The 20,470-nt window shown below is 36.1% G+C and overlaps 1 protein-coding gene across 1 annotated transcript in view; it reads right to left on the minus strand.

Moving 5' to 3' along the window:
* LOC149839783 (inner membrane protein PPF-1, chloroplastic-like) overlaps positions 1–20,470 on the minus strand; it is a 66,089-nt gene that overhangs the window by 34,936 nt on the left and 10,683 nt on the right. Inside the window, exons 3-4 of the mRNA XM_090002824.1 lie at positions 4,642–4,716; positions 3,110–3,170 (exon numbers count right to left, since the gene is read on the minus strand). Of these exons, the coding sequence (XP_089858950.1) occupies positions 3,110–3,170; positions 4,642–4,716 (136 nt within the window). The remainder of the gene's footprint in view (positions 1–3,109; positions 3,171–4,641; positions 4,717–20,470) is intronic.

Consider the following 20,470-nt stretch of genomic DNA (forward strand, 5'->3'; position numbering starts at 1 on the left):
GCTTCTATGTTGTGGGACCAGAGTTAGTTGTTGAGGTGAGTTCCTTAGAATGTATCTTTCAAGGTTTTTATTATTTGGCTTTGTAACTCCATCACTCTTATTTTGATACATCCATTATTATTTGTTTGGCCTTATCGAGGTGAGTTGTATGCACTTCTATGTTGTGAGACCAGAGTTATTTGTTGAGGTGAGATATGTGTGCACCTCTGTCTTCTTGTCAGTATAGATTGTCAAATGATTTTGTTTTGACTGACGGTTGATTGAACTTTGGTTCTATGTGTGTTGTATCATTCATTTGTTTCTTGTGCACATCGATGTTGTGGAGTCAGTGTTAGCTGTTGAGGTGAGTTATCTGTACACCTCATGTCATCTTATTAGTTTAGATTGCTGGGGTTATGAGTGGCATGTTGTCATTTGCCTTGGGTTTGATTGATGATTGATTGGCTTCTGAATTCATTGTTATTTAAAATCTAAGTTAATCGTTGGGGTGAGTTGTGTATGCACCTCATGTCATCTTGTCAATATAGGTATGTATTTAATTGGCAGGTGAGTGACCTCGGTTTCTATGAGTGTGTTTTACCACTCATTTGTTTGTATGACCATTGTTACAGTATTGGATGCTTGATATTTTGATTTTTTTGTGATGGTAGTTATGTTTTTAGAACCATAGAGTTTCGAAAGATTGTTAAAATCATTATTATTATAATTCTTGATGACATTAGTTTGTTTTCATTACAAGCTCTCTTACCGCTTGTGTTTCCTCCAGTTTTGCCTCTTATTTAAGTGTCATTTTATGTAGACGAGATGTTTTTCAAATGTGGTGAGTTATGTGCACCCATTGATTATTCACACCTTTTGTGTATTTGTTTTGCCCATATGTGGCATTATGATTATGCTTTTGTTCTAGTAGCTGCTACGCTTGTTTAAGTGTTATTTTATGCAGACAAGAGATGTTGGCTATTCACACTTTTTGTGTGTTTTTTAGCCCATTAGTGGCATTGTGATTATACTTTTGTTCTAGTAGTTGATACACTTGTTTAATTGTCATTTTATGTAGACAAGAGATGTTGATTATTCACGCTTTTTGTGTGTTTCTTATCTCGTTAGTGGCATTGTGATTATGCTCTTGTTCTAGTAGCTAATACACTTGATTTTTGAGGTTTGGTTTGGAGGTCTTGTAAGGTGATTGCTTGTGGTGGTCGAACTATTGTTGAGATTTGCAAATATCTTTCCTTTTGTTATGTGAGATTTTTTAAAATCTCTCCATAAAATTTTTAAACTTTTTCTACTTATATCGAAAAAAATTTATTGATAAAATTTCATGCATCTTATGCACATTTCATTAATAATATATATATATATATATATTAAGATCAATGCTTGGTTCTTTGTGCTTAAGCCCATTCTAGGTTGTGTGAATGAATCCTAATGGGTTGTGATTTGTGAGATCGCTCTCTTTCATTATTATGTGCATTAAATATGTTTCATTGCAAGTTGGATATATATGTGTTTCATATTAATTATCTTGTTCACATTATTGTATGCATGAATTTAATTGTCTCCGCTTTTCTTGAGGGCTCTTTTGAATTGTTATATTTTATATGCATGTTCTCGGTGATGATTTGTTATTTCATTTGAAATGCTTTTCTAAAAATCCTTGGGATATTATTTATGCATAATTGTTTATCTCTTCTTTATGATTTATATGTCCTTTAGTGATCAAATTCTCTTATAATCCATATGTATGTTTTCCTTGAAAAAAAATATGTTGATTTTGGGTTTATGATTTGATTTCATAAAAATTTATCCTTGAAGTATGCTCCTCTTATCTTTTTTAATGATTATCTAATGTTTCTCTTGTTCAAAAATATATTTGTCTTAAAAACTTTATAACTATTGGGTTAGGATATTTTCTTTTGTGTAGTTGGAGCCTTTGTTTGTTCTCTCTCAGGTTCTTAAAGATGCAATGGATTGAGAAAGAAATACCTTCGATGCATCATATCATGAAGATAGAGATAGTCGATGAAGGTGTTTTGGGATAATCACCAATAGACATTTAAGGACTTGCATTTGCAAAATTTTCTAATGCGACATAAAGATAACGACTTCCAATGAAGACACTTGAAGACTTTGATCATTTTCGTTGATCCTTTTTGAATTTTCAAACTTTTGGTATATCACACTAAGTTTGAGGGGGTGTTAAGTTGTATATATGTGTGTGTATGTATATATATTTTATTTATAATGTTGTAATAGGTAAATACCTATTAGGGGTATTTTGGTCATTTTAATCCTTGTAATAGGATGTGCACATTAGGGGCACATTAGTACTTTTACTTTATTCTTTTTTTTTATAGAAACTATTTGGAAAAATACCAAATAGAGTTGAGTTCTTTTTTTACTAATCAACATAGAGTTCACTATCAATAGAGTTGTTTGAACAGTCCAACAACTCTATTGAGGTCTCCTCTCTTTTGTATGTATAAAAATAGGGGGTTTTATCTCCTTTTATTTCATAATGTTTCTCTTAAGCATTCATGCTCAATAAAATGTATATTTTTATATTCTTGTGTTCTTTTAATTCCTTTATGTCTTGTATGTACTTAGTACTTGTGTAGTGCCATAGTGCTCTTGGATTGTCCCTTAGTTGGACTTCTGTATCTCCATGTGCACTTTGTATTTATGATTATGTAAGCCCTTAGATGCCTTTGTTTTGTATTTCCACATATTTCATTACACCCATAAACAAGAATTTTAATGTCAATAGAGAATTTAAAATTAAGCTATCTTCTAAGGCAATGAGAAGGTAGCTATACAACTCTTAGCGATACATAAAAAAGAGAGAGAACTCCATTTAGAATATTACGAACAAGAAAAGAAAAGGTTATATCTCAAGAAATGTGGTTCTCTTGAAAATTTAATCCATGAATTTGTGAACCCAAAGATAAAAGACATTTCATTGAGCATCACCATGCAATTAGACAACAAAAAGCCTTTCTTCTCTTTCCTATCAGAACCATAAACAAAATCCAACAAACTTACAATTAATCCAAAGCAACCAATATGTAGATAAAATCAGGAATGCTGCAAAAAGCAAAAAAGCACCAACCTGCCAATGGATTAACACCTGCTTGCTTGTATAAACGAGATGTCTCAAGTTGTATCCTTTCCTAATTAGAGAAAGAAATACAACACATAATTAAAAAAAGCACAGTCAATGATTTTATCATTAAAGCAAATGATGGAAACAGATATCACGTATTAAAGATATGAAAAACATAAATGGCTCAAGACAACTAACTAAATATCACACGTATTTCAAGCTAAAAAATGTGGGAGAAAACACTTGTTGGCTGTCACAGGGACTCCGCATAGAGGCTGCCGCACCCACGTCGATGCGACGCGGGTGCGGGTGCGGCACCCGGTGCAGTCAACCCGCACCCAGGGTTATTTTTGTCCAAAATAGATAGATCAAAAAAATAAATTTAAAATTATTTAAAGTTTTGTCCCATATACAAAGCTTTGAAAGTTTGAAACGTTGTGCATTAAATGTTTTGAGCCACGTACATTCTTTTACTGTTTTTAAAAAGTTTTGTCATAAAAAGTTGAGCCATTATATTCTTTTATACTTTTTATAGAGCTTTGTCATAAATGCATTAATAAAAAAAGTGAAAATTGCATTGCAATGAATTTCTATATTAAATGGAGAGAACCGAGTACGTCGAATTCTGTATTAAATGTACTTTTGTATTAAATGGGGAAAACCGAGTAGGTCGAACTTTTGTATTAAATGCATTAATAAAAAAAATGAAAACTGCATTGGAATGGACTTTTGTATTAAATGTATATAAATCCAAATTTGATTAAGCAATACCCGATCAAAATCTGATTAAGGAATACTTCTAAATTTTTTATTGTTTCTGGTGAAAAACAGATTTTTTTATTGAGAGCTTGCTTTATGGATAAGTTTTATATAAATATATATTAAAATATTAAAAATTTTATATATATACCCTACCACACCCCTGCACTCAAGTTTTTTTAAAGTGCTGCATCGCTGCACCTACACCCGTACCCGCACCCACACATATGTGACATAGCTTGTTGGCAAATTAAGAGCAGCTATCAACCAGGTTTTCCAAATGCATGATGGGAGATTCAAATACAGAGACAACAATACTCGATAGGCCATTCAAAAGATCTAGTGGCCTGGTTCAGGTGTAGCATGGAAACGGTTATAGGATTTATCAGATTTAATGATATTACCTTATCTCAACACCCCTCCTTCCCCTTTTCCCCTGTCCTTGCCACCACCGCCACCCCCTTCACCCCTCTCCCCACTCGAGAAAAAAATAAAAAAAAAGGGCCAATCTTGACAGCAGCAGTATGTGCTTGTGCCCAATCTATTCAATTTGTATCCATTCCAACAACTGGATCAGCGTACATGATCTAAAGAGTTATTGTTGAACAATATCCAACCAAGTAACAGTCCTATCAGAACAACTATTAATATTACTAATTACATCCAAACTAGTATTATTTTCTCCACTACAAAAGTAATCGCATGTTTAACATAAACTTCTGAAAATTCAATTATAGCAAACCAAACTTATCACCTTCCTTTTTTCTTTTTTTCCTTACCTGATTTCCAGCATATCTCTGTTGAATTGCTTTGATCTTTGGCTGAAGGTTTTGCATGGCCAATGTTGACTCAACCTATAGAGAAAAAAAAATGATAAAATCACTTTTGCTGCAGTGAACAATATAATTCCAGCATATAACTATATAATGGGGATAGAAAAAAATTAGCAAAAACATCTGCATATTAGCTAAGATACTATCAATCAAAGAAAAACAAGACAATGAAATAAAAGCTATGAATCAATAAGAAAATAAAGTCTGGCCCATGTTGGATGGCTTTTCAATGATCTCTGTCAATCAAAAACTACACTTGAACACTAACCAAAAAAGCATCACCAGTTAAGAAAATGGTGAGAAAGGGTGCCATAACAGAAAAATAACTGATCATTATATTAAACTTCATTAAGAGTTTACACTTAACTAGATGAGGGCACTTTTTATGCAGCGATGCTGCAGGTTGAGCCTGCAGTGTCGCTGCCCCACCACCGCCCATCTCATATCTTCTCGAGATGGGCAGTGGTCAACAGGGAGGTTTGTAAGGTTTCACCAGTAACTCACAATAACCGGTAGACAAAAAAAAGGGTCATCTCTCTCTCTCTCTCTCTCTCTCTCTCTCTGGGCGGTGCTCATAGGTCTTCAGCAGCCTCCGGTTGGAGAAGCGCCTCCCCTGCCACTTTCTTCGGCTGCCGATGGAAGGTTCTAAGCTTCAACGATGGCGATGACAACACATTGAGCCCTGCATCCTCCCGTCGGACAAACAACTCAAGCCCGATGTGAACCGTAAGATGGGAGGGTGTGGGAGATCTGCAACGAGTACGAGAAGTGGTCACGGGCTTCACCTTCTAGCTGCAGAGAGGGCAACTCGAATCCCTTTTAAGGCGTTAGTCGATGCATCAGATGTTGAAGGTGTGCTTGCACTTAGGCAGCACGCCAACATTGATTGAAGAGATACTGTTTGTGTGTGGAATTTCAGGGAGGAGTGGTGGAGCTTTTTCGTAATATTCTAACAGCAACCTCTCTACCGTATTAATCGGCAACTGAGGAATTTCTTTTAGCATATTTTTTCTCTTTTAGAGGACAAAACAATTCTCAGTCTTGCTCAGACTTTGCTTGTTGCGATGCTTTCACTGAAGACCTATGGGCTCCATAGATTTTTCCTTTTTTTCTTTTTTTTTTGTCTTTTGCCTTGTTTTTTGTTCTATGTCCCTACTCTTTTCGACTTTCTATGTTTTTTTTTTGTAGGGTGACGACTTGTCACCCTTACTGCTCTTTGTTTCGTCCTTGGTGTGAATGAAGACAACATTTTTCTCTTAAAAAAAAAGGTTGTGCAAATGTTGTAACAAAGGTTTACGATTGGTTTTGTACGCACACATCTGACCCAACATAAACCTGAATCTGAATCCAGGCCCCACTGCACATTGTTTAACTGGATTTTGTTGCAAACAGGTCCGCTATCCAACTGCTGGCATCTGTATTCAAGTTTTAGATGATTTCAGACCTCTAAATCAAGAAGACCATTGTCCAAGGTCTGCAAGCAATAGGGCGGCTTAGAAGTCGTAAATTGGCACAAAACCAAGGCCTTCTAGGAATCTAGAGTACTCACTAACCCAAGAGTCTCCAACAAATGAAATCTTTTTATAAACTTCATGTCAACATATTCACAATTTACTAAAATTTTCAAAATTTCTTATTTCACAAAATGTTGAAATGAAATGTGCTGCTATGATGCATGAATTCATGTTGCGCTATTCTTCAAAGTTTTCACCATTTCAATCAGTTTGAATGGCGATTACGTCAGAGACATCTAGTTGGTGTTGTAATGAATCAAGAACCTTCAAATACGAACAAAGTGTCCACCAATGTTACAAATGGACATGCACAAAAGTGGTCACTAAGGGCACACTAATAAAACCCACAAGGGCACACACAAGAAGGCTCAAAAAGTAAAAAATATAATTTTTATTGATAACCCAAAATGCAAGAAGCATTACATAAAATGAGGGGTTTCATCCCTTTTTATATACATTAAAGAGAGCCAAAAAGAGACATTGGAGCTAGTCCAACAGCTCTATTTGTAGACGTTGGACTACCTCCAATGGCTAGTCAAACTAGTCAACTTTATGTTGACTAGTCAAAAAGAGCAAAAATAAATAAAAGAAAAAGAAAATATTTACAACAAAGAAAATAAAAAATATATACGCATGTAATACATATACATATACATATGTATACAATACATATACGTACATTAATACCTATACGTATAGGTACACACATATATATTATATGTAGATATAATTTAAGACTCCCTCAAACTTATGGTAGAATGACAGAAAGTTTACCTAAAAGGAAGTGAAATTTAGAAGCAACGAGAAGTTTGGTGAAGAAATCTGTCAACTGATACTCGTATGTAACATAGGGCAAATCAATATTGCCATGTAGATACTCCTCTCGTACATAGTGACAATCCATCTCGATATGTTTCGTGTGTTCATGAAATATATGGTTGCCAGCAATGTATCTTGTTTGGAGGTCTGAAATCATCTTATTGTGCATTTGTGAGTTTTTGTGAGTTGTGCTTTTGTGCACAAGTGTTCTAAAGTGTTCTTATTGTGCATGTGTGCCAGATTTATTATCAAGAATATTAAGGTCTTGATCTTAGTATCTTGTTTGGAGATACTTTTACATGGTATCAGAACGTGCCTCAAGTTATTGAAGTTTTGAAGTGAATCATCTTCTTCGAGCAATATTTTAGAAGCATCTTTTATCAAGAAAGGATTGAAAATCATTTGAGGTACGCATTATTTTCTATCATCTTCCCTCTCTAATGGGTGAAAAAGACTCTCACTTCTCCCTTGGTTTTAAACTTAGTGGTTCGAACTACCATGTTTGGGCCGGCAATATGGAAGCCCATATCAAAGGGAAAGGTCTTTGGGGGTACGTTCAAGGTTCAATATCGGAACCCGAACCCAAACTTACAATCATAGAAAAAGGAGATATTAAGATTCTTGAAGGTGAAGATAGACAAAAGGCCCTAGAAGATTATTCCAAAAGGCATGATGAGTGGGAGATGAAGAACTTCAAAATTTTGTCTTGGATTGTTTCATCCGTAGAAACCAAGATCAACGCCAACATCATTAAGTTTAAAAAGACCTTCGAAGCTTGGTTATACCTTGAAAAATGTATACTTCAAGGGACTTATCTCACAAATATTACCTCCAAAAGAAGGCTTTGACTCTTCAACAAAACGATTTGTCTATTCGGGAATATTTTGCCGAACTATCATCTATTTGGAACGAGCTTGCTATGCTCGAACCAAAATGGAGCGGAGAAGCAATCGAGTTAAGACACAAACAACTAAAGGAAGATCGATTCTTCAATTTTCTAAATGGTCTTAGACCCGAATTTGAGCAAATTCGGTCCTCTCTTCTATCTGCCTTCACATCCCCCTCTATTGAAGATGTTATCACTAAGCTAAGTGGTGAAGAAACCCATATGGGGATTAGTAAAAATAATCCTAGCATCCTTGTTGCACCTTCTCAAAATGATTATAAAGCGGTTAATGTTGTGTCAAGACCCGGGAATAATATGAAGGCCTACAAACCTCCTCATTTCAAAAATCAAGGACAAGGAGGAAATGATTGATATGGCAAAAGAGACTATAGCAAATTAACTTGTCATTTTTGTAAAGAACCCGGGCATATCAAAACCATTTGCCCCAAATGGAAGAAAATTCTTGTCACGGCTATGGCATCCCAACCAGAAGAACGACCTTCTTCATTAAATGAGCATCTTTCCCTTCAACAAATTGTGGATGCTCTTCAACCTCTTCTCAAAGGAGGCATTTCCGAAGCCGCTATGTCATCCTCCTCCTCTCTCTGTAAGACATCTTGGCTCCTTGATTCCGGTGTTTCATTTCACATGACTCCAAGTTCTTGTTCTCTTTCTGATTTTTCTAAAAATTCCCTTTCATCTTTTGTCTCAACGGCGGATGGAACACCTCTTGAAATTAAAGGAATGGGCAATTTTGAAAAACAAGACTTCTTTATTCCAAAAATTCGTCTTATACCAAAACTAGACTTAAATTTACTCTCCGTTTCTCAACTCTCGGACTATAGTTGCGATATAAAATTCTCTTCTAATAAATGTTGGATACAGGATCGCCAGTCCAGGAAGTTGATTGGGGAAGGCTCTAGGAGAGGAGACCTCTACTATGTTGATTTTCTCAAAATTCCCAAAAATCAATTTTGTAATGTTGCTCAAAACAAAGATATTCATGTATGGCATAAGAGATTGGGTCATCCCAACATTGTTAAAATCTCTTATTTGTCTTTTATTAAGCATCTTTGTAATGAAAATTTTGTATGTAATGAATGTATTCTTGGGAAAATGAAAAGTCTTCCTTTTTCTCAAAGATCCATGTTTACAACAAAATCTTTTGAAATTGTTCACTCCGATGTATGGGGTCCGGCTCCGGTAATATCTAAAGGAGGTTTCTCATACTATGTTATCTTTGTGGACGATTGCACTAGATTTAGTTGGATATATTTTCTTAAACATAAACATGAAGTTTTCTCAATTTTTAAAACATTTCATATGATTATTTTAAATCAATTCAATGGAAGTTTAAAAATTCTTAGAACCGATTCGGGTGGCGAATATCTTTCCAATGAATTCAAAAGTTATCTTGAAAATAATGGTATTCTCCATCAAAAGTCTTGTCCTAAAACCCCACAACAAAATGGGTTGGCTGAACGAAAACATAGGCATATTATTGAAACAACACGAACTTTGCTCATTTCACAAAATATTCCGAAAAGACTCTGGGCTGAGGCAGCCCTTACTTCAGTCTATCTCATAAATATACTCCCATCAAAAAACTTGAACAAGGTTTCTCCATTTGAAAAATTATATGAAAAAGAACCTGATTATAGCAGGTTAAGGGTTTTTGGTTGTAAATGTTTTGTCCTTACTAATAAAAATGACAAACTCTCCCCCAAGGCCATTCCTTGTGCCTTTTTTGGTTATTCTGAAACTCAAAAAGGTTTTCGTTGTTATGATATTAAAAATGATAAACTATATGTTTCCAGAAATGTAAGCTTCTTGGAAAATATCAGTGGTTTCGAAAAATTTGAATCTAATGACGAGAATATAGACTATTCTTTTATGTTTGATCTGTTGACTGAAGATGATGATACTAGTGATGATGAGTCAAATCAAAATGACTCAAGTAATAATGAAACCAATTTTGTGCCTCCAACGCTTCATCAACATGTCAATGAAGAACCACATAGAGATCCCATAACCTACACTCATAGAGATAGGAATACTTTCAAAAGTGCCCTCGAAAGATATGATGATGCTAGTGGGACTACTCTTCAAAGTGAGGAAAACACTCGTAGAACCGAAAGACAGAGAAAACCCCTCTCTAGGTTCATCTCATATGAGTCTTTTTCACCTAAATATAGAGCTTGTCTAAGCGTCATTCACTCTTACATAGAACCTAGAAACTTCGAGGAAGCACGAAAATATCCGGAATGGATAGCCGCTATGAATAATAAACTTGAAGCTCTAAGGAGAGCAAAGACATGGGAATTTCAAGACCTCCCTAAAGATAAGAAAGCAATAGGGTGTAGATGGGTGTTTAAGGTTAAGACTAAGAGTGATGGGTCCATCGAGAGATATAAGGCCTGTTTAGTTGCAAAATGATATAGTCAAGAATATGGGATTGATTATGAAGAGACCTTTGCCCCAGTAGCTCGAATGGTCATCGTCCGATGTCTTATAACCGTTGCCTCTATCAACAAATGGAACATTTATCAAATGGATGTTAAAAATGCCTTCTTAAACAGAGATCTAAACGAAGAAGTGTATATGGATGCTCCTCCTGGAATGAAGTCCCCTAAAGGAAAAGTGTTTCGCCTTCGAAAGGCACTCTATGGTTTGAAACAAGCCCCCAAGGCTTGGTATGATAGGTTTAACTCTTAACTCTGTAATGTTAGAAAATGGTTTTTTATCTTGTTTTACCGATACTGCTTTGTTTGTTAGAAAATCTAATGCAGGGATTGTTATTCTACTTCTATATGTGGATGCCATGCTTATAACCGGAAGCGACTCTAAAGGGATAAAAAGCATAAAATCGATTTTAAAGGATAAGTTTGAAATGTCTGACTTGGGTTTTTTAACTTATTTTCTGGGTATTGAGGTAGCATACTCTCATAGAGGGTATTTTTTGTCTCAAACTAAGCTTGCATCTGAGATTATTGACAGGTCAGGTATTACAGATGATAAAGTTTGTGAAACTCCGATGTTCTTCTCTCTGATCCTACTCCCTACAGACAACTTGTAAGATCGTTGATGTATCTGAGTATTACCAGACCAGTGCATACGACAAGTCAGTTTCAGCATGCACCAACTTTTGTTCACATGAGTGTCGTCTTACGTGTCGTAAGATACCTAAAGCGTATTCTTAATAAGGGAGTTTTTCTGTCATCCTCTTCTGAGTTAAAATTAATTGCTTATACTGACTCTGATTGGGGAGGTGACCCAAATAACCGTCACTCCACCACTGGTTTTTGTGTATTCTTAGGAGACTCATTAATCTCATGGAGATGCAAGAAGCAGCAAAAAGTGTCTCTATTATCAACTGAAGCTGAATATCGTGTCATGGCAACTACTACCATGAAAATTGTATGGATTCATCAGTTGCTGAAAGACATGGGGATCACAATTGAAGGGCCTACCAAGCTATGCTGTGACAACAAAAGTGCTATTTATATTGCTAAGAATCACACTTTTCATGAGCGGATCAAACACATAGAGATGGATTGTCACTATGTTCGAGAGGCGTACCTCAAAGGAGTCATTGACCTTTCATATGTCACGTCAGAATATTAGTTGGCGGATTTCTTCACTAAAGCCTTGTGTGTTCTGCGCTTCAACTTCCTTCTTAGCAAACTCTCGGTCATCCTGCCCTAAGTTTGAGAGGGGGTGTTAAATTATGTAATGTAATATATATATTTTATATATATAACGTAATACATATACATATATTAATATATATGTATATGTATCTACTTATTATATATATAAAATATATATTTCTATTTGTTTAGTCGTAGGGGTAGTTTAGTTTTTTCCACTGTTTTGCGCACATTCACTTTTATGAATGTGATTGTAAATTAATTTTATTTTTTCTTTCTTTTTATTTTTTATTTCTTTTCTAAAAGTACCAAAAGGTACCTTGGGGGGCCCACTCAAATAGACGTTGGGCCCCTCCAACGGTTACATTTGTGACCATTGGAGGGGCTCCAACGTCTATGAGTGGAGCCCCTCCAAGGCTCCTTTTGGTTGTTATAAATAGGGGCTCTCCCCTTTGTATTTTCTTATGGCTTTGAGTCAAAGCCCAAGTGCTCAATAAAGTGATTCCAATATTTTTTATGCCTTTGTGCATTTGTGAGTTGTGCTTTTGTGCACAAGTGTTCTTATTGTGCATGTGTGCCGGATTTATTATCAAGAATATTAAGGTCTTTTAGTATCTTGTTTGGAGATACTTTTACAGAAGCATCCCCACTAGACTCCGATATTTGGTGGGATCATGATGCAAGTATCCGTCTTATGTACTTAATTTTTGATTAATCACACTAGGAGTAGCAAGTGATTTGCAATTCTTCATCCCAGCCGTTTGTAACAGATCTAGGGTGTATTTATGCTGGGTCAAAATTAGCTTATTTTCTTGATTATCCACCTCTACTCCAAGAAAGTATCGAAGGACTCCAAGGTCCTTCATTTTGAATCTCTGACTCAGAAGATCTTTAGCAAGGTTGCCAAACTAGGAAGCAGAAGCGGGAAACGATACAGGAAGCGGAAGCGAGAAGCGATGCATTTTAAAATATATAGGAAGCGGGAAGCGAGGAATAAAAAAAAATATAAGAATTGAATGAGAATCAAAATAAAAACTAAAATAAAAGTGACTAATACTAAATTTCATGATTTTTTAGTGTAAGAATTAAATTTTTAACAAAATCTAAAAATGATAACTACCAATTTAGCGAAAGCACGTGGAAGTGAGTGAGAAGAGTTAAAGAAAACACATAAAAAAACATGAAAAGTTGAGTAAGAGAACATATAATAAGAATAAATGAAGCTTGTGGAAAGCATAGGAGAAGCGTGGGGGAATCGAGGTTCTCATCAAGTTTCGGAAGCGAGGAGTATCGCGCTTCCGAAGCGAGTTTCCGGGAAGCGAGCTTCCCACGTATCTAAGAAGCTTCCGGTAACTCTGGTCTTTAGTCTCTTGAGCATGGTTCTGACTACTTCCTGTAATAATTATATCATCAACATATATCAACAAGAAGGTAGTAAACTCATTACCTCGAAGAATAAAAAGAGAATGATCCAATTGTGTTCGATAAAAACCATGTCTTTGAATTTCCAGAGAAAAACTTTCAAGCCAAGATTGAGACGCTTGTTTCAGACCATAGAGTGCTCGATTTAATTTGCAAACATACTTCTTTAAATCCCCTTCTGTATATCCTGGCGGTTGCTTCATGTATACTTCTTCTTTCAAGTCTCCATGAAGAAAGACATTCTTCACATCTAGCTGATTTATTCTCCAACCATATTCTATCGCCAATGAAAGAACAATGCGAATTGTTCCCATTTTCATGACTACACTAAAAGTTTCATCATAATCATGTCCAAATTCTTCCGTGAATCCCTTTGCTACAAGGCAAGCTTTGTATCGCTCAACACTCCCATCTGGTTTGTATTTGATCTTGTAAACCCATCACGACCCAACAACATTCTTATCTGAAGGTCAAGGAACAACTATTCATGTTTGACATTGATACAAAGCTTCCATCTCTTCATTCATTGCTTGAATCCATCTTTTAGAATTAATAGCTTGATGAAAATGCCTAGGTTCGGTCTCTTTCTCAATCTGTAACAAAAATAGCTGAAAATCCATGGTGAAATTCTCATAACTAACCCACCTTTCAATAGGGTGCCAGACTCTTTTTGATCGTCTGATCGGTAGTGCCACTGCAGTAGAAACTGGAGAAGTGGTGTCATTGGGCGAATAAGAGGTAAGTGCTTCTTGTTCAGTATCATTAGGAGTCAAAAGGGAGCCCCTCTCTCTTCTCCTATAAACCTACCCAGTAACTTTTTAATCCCCAGAGGATTTTCTGTTTCAAGTTCTTGCATTCCACTGTTTCCATCTTGACAGGTTATCCCTTGAGTACAGGAAGAAGAGCCTTCGTTATTTGCATCAGAGAATAGCTCTGCACTGAGCCATGAATCATAAAATAACTCATTCATATTGGTTTGGGCAGAAACATATTCTCCATCTCCAAAACCATTTTCATCAAAAACTACATTTCTAGATATCCTGATTCGCCTGCTGTCAGGATCATAACATATGTACCCTTTATGATGATATGCATATCCAATAAATCTGCACTTTGATGCCTTAGCCTGAAATTTGTTTCGCAGAGAAGAGTCAATGTGAACATAACACATGCAGCCAAAAAAATTTAGTTCATCATAATTAGGATGCTTCCCAAATAAAATGAAATAAGGTGATTTATTTTCTAAAATCTTCATGGGCAGGCGATTAATAATGTGAACAGCAGAATGAAAAGCCTCGGTCCATAATCCTATGGGAACACGACTTCCGTGTATCAAGCTCATAGCTCTCTCCACAATGTGATGGTGTTTCCGTTCTGCAACGCCATTCTCAAGATACTCTACGATTTATTCCACTATCTTGGAGGTAATTGATAAATTCCCTAGAGGAGTATCCCCCCCCACCATCACATTGGAAATGTAAGATATTATAAGAAAAATGAGTTTTAATAAACACATGAAAACGATGGAAAATAGGGAAAACTTCTGATTTATTCTTCATGAAATATATCCAAGTGAAACGAGAGAAATTATCAATAAAAATAACATAATATCTGCTGCCAGAATTAGAAGAATCAGGGGTTGGTCACCACACATCAGAACAAACGATTTCAAAAGGCCTTTGAAGCTCTCATTTATTGAATGGAAAGGAAGAACATGACTCTTACACAGTTGACAACTATAACATATTTTATCATATGATCTAAGATTCAAGCTAGATTCAGGAATAAGCCCATTAGATACCAGTCGTTCAACAAAGACTCGACTACAGTGACCAAGACATGAATGCCAAAAAACAGGCTTATTACATTTATTTGAAGGTTTCAAACTAAACACACGAATATTCTTTGACGACATAGACTGAGGAGAGGACTTCAAGGTAGGTCGGACACAAGTAGAAGGATCCTCCTGGAAGACATACATATTTTCACGGTGTTCCCCTCTAGCGAACGTCTCCTTTGTTTGTAGATCCTTAACATAAAAAAAAGACGGAGTAAATTCAACAGAAGAATTGGTATGATCAATAAGCTTAGAAACGGAAACGATATTTTTCTTAATATCTAGGGCATAAAAGACATTAGAAAGATGAAGTGGGGATTTAGGCAAGGGAATAGAAACATTTCCAATGTGAGTGATGGGATGGTGTGACCCATCTCCAGTGACTATGTTACTTTTTCCAAAATAGGGGTTAAAGTAAAGAATTTACCTGCATTACCTGTGACATGAATAGCTGCCCATGAATCAATGTACCACACTCCTTTATCATCGCGCTTCAGATCAAGTTCAGACAACGTGGCCAAGAGAAGCTCTTTTACATCTCCACCAAACTTTGAAGAGTTCTCCTTTCATCCTGACGAGCTCTCACCCTTTTGGAACTTTCCTTTGTTCTGTGGATTGTGCCAACAATTGGCTTTGATGTGACCTCGCTTATTACAGAGGTAACATGTGGGTACGTTTTTCACATTATAAATAGGTGTAGCATTCGGGGTAGGCAGCAACCCACGCCCCTTGGAGTACCTCGTCCTCTGCCGCCACCAAAATTACTATCCCCACGTCCCTGACCAAAAGAAATGCCAGTAGCAAGAACCTGTCCACCAGTCTCATGTGATATCCCCTTCAAAGTCATCTCATATTGAAGTAGTTTTGCTTGCAAGTCCTCAAATAACGGTAAGTCGGGTAGACATAGCAGTGAAGTCGAAAGAACATGAAATTCCGGTCCCAATCCATTCAAAGTTTGCCTGACTTTGTCTTTATCTGTCACTTCATACCCTACAACGACTAGTTGATCACTGATGCTCTTAACCTTGTTCAAGTACTCCATAACAGACATGGAGCCCTTAGTCAGGAGTTGAAATTCACACTGAAAAAAGGAAATTCTAGCCTCTAATATCTGAGAGTATGTCTTAACTAGCCTGTCCCACAATTCTTTTGTTGAACACTCGTCTGGAATTCCCACCAATACCTCTTGAGAGATAGACCTCGACTTTTAATGAATGGAAGAATTTGTCTTTTCCAGATCAAGAAATTTGAATTGGTAAGTTTTTCAGAAATAAGTTGGCCAAGAAAATTAGATGAGAGAAATAACTGAGAAGAAGAAGAATCCATGACTAAAATTTTGGCGTGTGCAATCAGTATGTAAAATGTTCACAGATCACGATGCAACAAAATAAGACTCGTCTTCATTTTCTTTTTTTTCTTTCTTTTTTTTACCAGGAGAAAGCTCGAGTATTCAACGTGAATGTGAAATGTCAGATCTGATACATAGATCTAATCTAATTTCATCAAGGAAGTGAAAACTATGAAAATTTTTATATGTAAAATTGCACACAGCAGTAATAAATACAAAAGAGTAACAGATGAAACCGAGGATTAAGAAAGGAAAAACATATCTGAAAATGCTAGACTGCAAATCTGATTCTAACCAACCGTCAGATCTGATGCACAGATCTTGGAAAGACCGTGAGGTGTCAGATCTGATACACAGATTCGGTGAACAAACCTGATATGCACAGATATGTTGTTGCAGAAAAAGGAAAATGAATGTCGTGAAACCGATTTGACGCAAGCCCAAATCAATTTCAGGAAATAAGAATGTCGTGAAACTGATTTGACGCAAACCCAAATCAGTTTCAAAAATATTTAACGCAAATCAGAAGATGCAGAAAAGAAAGTGGTCAGACGTCAGATCTGATACACAGATCAGATCTGAATGAAAGGATTATAGGAACAAGAATCTAGAGAGGAAATAAAAACAGGATATCAAAGAGAAGATGCAGAAGATCTAAGACTGGAAAAGATGCAGAACAGTAGAAGATTAGAAAAGAGATAAGAAAGGGAATAAGATCTCTTAGAGACACACCTGCTGGAAAACCTTTCAGCCCTCGGATCAGATCCGCTCTGATACCATGTTAAACTTCTCCAAAATCGATAATCAAGAAACTGCATAGAGGAAAGAGAATGACACTGCAACTAATCACGTTTTTCCATACTGGAAAAGTCGTGACCTCTTCATTTTAATATTAAACACAAAACCTAATACACGGTTTTTACAAGTAACCCTAACAGGTTACAAGTATGTCCAATACAAGTTGGGCATGTAATACATATGTAGATTGGATCTGGTCCAGATCCGGATCCAAACTCAAATACAAATACAAACACACGGATATTTGTCCTATCTAATAGTGCAGTACAGCACATATGCATGTGTAGCATATAATTATTGTACTATAATGCATGAAAATACATGCATGTACAATGCTTGTGAACGAACTTGGGTTCAAACGAACCAATGTGGTGCATATTTGCACATATACGTGTAGCATGTGATTTTATCGTACTGTAAGACATGAGAAAGCATGAATGTGATAAGACATGACTGGATCTGGATTGGATCCAAATCCAGTCACGCCTGATATTGTATTTATGTTTTATCACATGTGTAATGGCATGTTTGTAATTTTTTTATATTTTAATGTTTGTTTGCATTTTAATGGCTCAAGCATAATGTGTATTAGGTTATATATAAAGAACTAGGCACGGCCCGTGCAGTGTGGCTGCCGTTTTTTGTGTATCTCTCTCTATTTCTCCTTCTCTCTATTTTCTGCTGAAAGGTGATTGTGGTGGCTTCCAGATATTTGATACTCAAAATATTTTCATGGTATCAGAGCAACGTTGTGGATTTCTTCCAAAAGGTATGCCCATAGAGATCTGAAATTTGATCTTCCAATCAGAAACTCTCTCCCTTTTTGTTTTTACTCAATCTAAACCTTTCTTTTCTTCTTTTCTCACGTTATGTTCTCTTTTGGATTGCTTCTTTCTAAATAGCATAAAATCCTCTTTTGACGTCAAGTCTTCAATCTGAAACCCTAAATTTTTGACATCAAATCAGTGTTCCTTGTTTTTCAAAAGGAAAAATATCTTAAACTGAAAATCATGTCTCTTCTGGTATTAGATCAGATTTTGCTTTCCCTGATTTGTCAATAGCTTTGAAATATTCAATTTGTGTCGACATTTCTCTATCGTTGAGGTACTCATTACACTCCTTCACCGTCTTCAAAAAAAAAACAAATATATATATATATATATAGATATTCAGTCAGTACATATATTGGCAGCGCTTATTGTGTTTAGCAGGCCTGATGGCAGGGATCAGACTCTGACTGGAGAAGTGCCTATTTGAATAAAAAAAAGGCACATTCCCATAAAGTTTTACCCTATTGCAGCTCCTGCATTTTGACTGAATCAGTTTTTCACTTTTGTTTTATCTTAATTCACCTTTCTTTTTTAATCAATAGATTCTTCTACCTACGCTGGACTCTCTTCAAATTTTCTGAGTCAGCTTGTGTCCGAAAAGCTTAATCACACTAATTTTCTGACCTGGAAGAGGCAAATTGTTCCTTTCATAAGGAGCCAATATCTGTTTGGGCATCTGGATTGATCGATTCCAATCCCACCACAGTTCATTTCACAGGAAACGAAGGATGATAAAGGAGTTGCATCAGTTAAATATATTTTGAACCCTGAATTTACAATATGGATGAAGCAAGATCAAGCGTTGGTTGCATACATTACTTTCACACTATCACAGAAAGTGTTGACATCAATTCCAGATGATTGTACAGCTGCACAACTATGGAACAGGCTTCCACAAACATATTCTCAGATTTCATAGGCAAGAGTCTTATTCTTAAAAAGGGAGTTTCAGATACTTAAGAAAGGCTCAATGTCAATCATGGAGTATCTAAACAAGCTAAAGACGGTTACAGATCAGCTTGCTATTGTTGGAAGTGCAGTCTCAGACAAGGAAAAGGTACAACAAACCCTTAATGGACTGAGCCCAGAATATCATGTACTCTCTACATCCTTATCGGTTTTACCAGTGTTGCCCAGTTTTAAAGATCTTCAAGACAAACTTCTTCAGCATGAGATGAGCATAAAGAACATGACTGAAGGTGGTGAACAGACAGATGCACATAGTGTCTTGGCCTCATATATGTCTTAAGGTGCTGGACGTGGAGGTAACAACTTTCAAGGTGGTAGAGGACATGATCGTTTTGGACAAGGAGGTCGTGGCATTCTTCCTACTCCGAACCCACCAGGAATTTTTAATACAGGAAATCAGAAGAGAGTGCCTTCATGCTTTTTATGCAATAAGAAAGGACATGTCAAATCTGATTGTAGGTTTAATCCCCAAAACAAGGGAAAGAATAACAAAGTAGGAAACAAAAGAGAATCTGAAGAACATAAGCCCACTGGAGATATGCAGCAGCTTTTGTTGGCAGTTTTATCTCAAATGACTATCAAGCAGAATGAGCAAGGAGAAAGGCATGTGGATTCTGAAGCAACCACTCATGTTACAAGTAATGTTGGTAAGCGCTCGAACTTATCCCCTTGTTTCGGAAAAGGTAGCATAATCACAGGAGATGGTACACATCATCCCATTACTCATATTGGAAGTGCACAAATTCATTTGTCTAGTTCTTCTCTTAATTTGTCCAATGTTCTTCTTGCTCCTAACATTAAAAAGAATATTGTTTCTGTATCCAAACTTGATGATACAAATTCTTCTGTCGAATTCACTCTCTCTTCTGTGTATGTCAAGGATCTTCGAACGAAGAAGATGTTCGCTAAGAAGGAGCGACGATGAAACATATACGTATTTAAGAAGGATCCCACTGCTCATTCATCATCTATCTTGAAGTCTTCTTTCTTGAAACCAGTGTCACAGAGTCTTGAGTCTCGTCATACAGATGTCTATAGTCTTTCTCAATGTAATAAGCCAGATTTGTGGCACAGTCGTTTGGGTCATTGTAGTCATGGTTTTATTGAGAAACTTGTGTCAGAGAATTTGATTCCAGAGTCTTGTTTGCACCCTGTTTTGAATGCTAAAAAGTGTTTGAGTTGTTAGTTATGCAAGAGTCATGTACTTTCTTTTAATCTTGTTAATGAAAGAGCCTCAAGAGCTTTTGAAATTGTGTATTCTGATGTATGGGGACCAACTCCTGTTTATTCTTTATCTGGGAGTCAATATTATGTTTTATTCATAGATAGTTATTCTTGCTTCATCTGGATATATTTCATGAAACATAAGTTCAAAGTTTTTCAATTACTTCAAGACGCACTCGTAAAAACCCATTTTTCTTCTAATATTATGCATTTTCAATGTGATGGTGGAGGTGAATATTCTTCAAATGACTTCATTGATTTTCTCTGAAGTAATGGGATAAGTAGGTGAGTGTCTTGTCCACATGCCCCTCAACAAAATGGAGTAGCTGAACGAAAGCACTGTCATATTGTTGAGAGCGCTATGAACATGCTTTATGATAGTAATGTCCCTATTAATGTTTGGACAAAGGCTTTTTACACCGCAATTCATGTGATTAACAGCCTGCCATGAGAATTCTAGAAAACAAGTATCCTTATT

Source organism: Nuphar pumila, chromosome 4 (assembly GCF_984573655.1).
Source record: "Nuphar pumila chromosome 4, dmNupPumi1.hap1.1, whole genome shotgun sequence".
NCBI classification, from domain to species: Eukaryota; Viridiplantae; Streptophyta; class Magnoliopsida; order Nymphaeales; family Nymphaeaceae; genus Nuphar; species Nuphar pumila.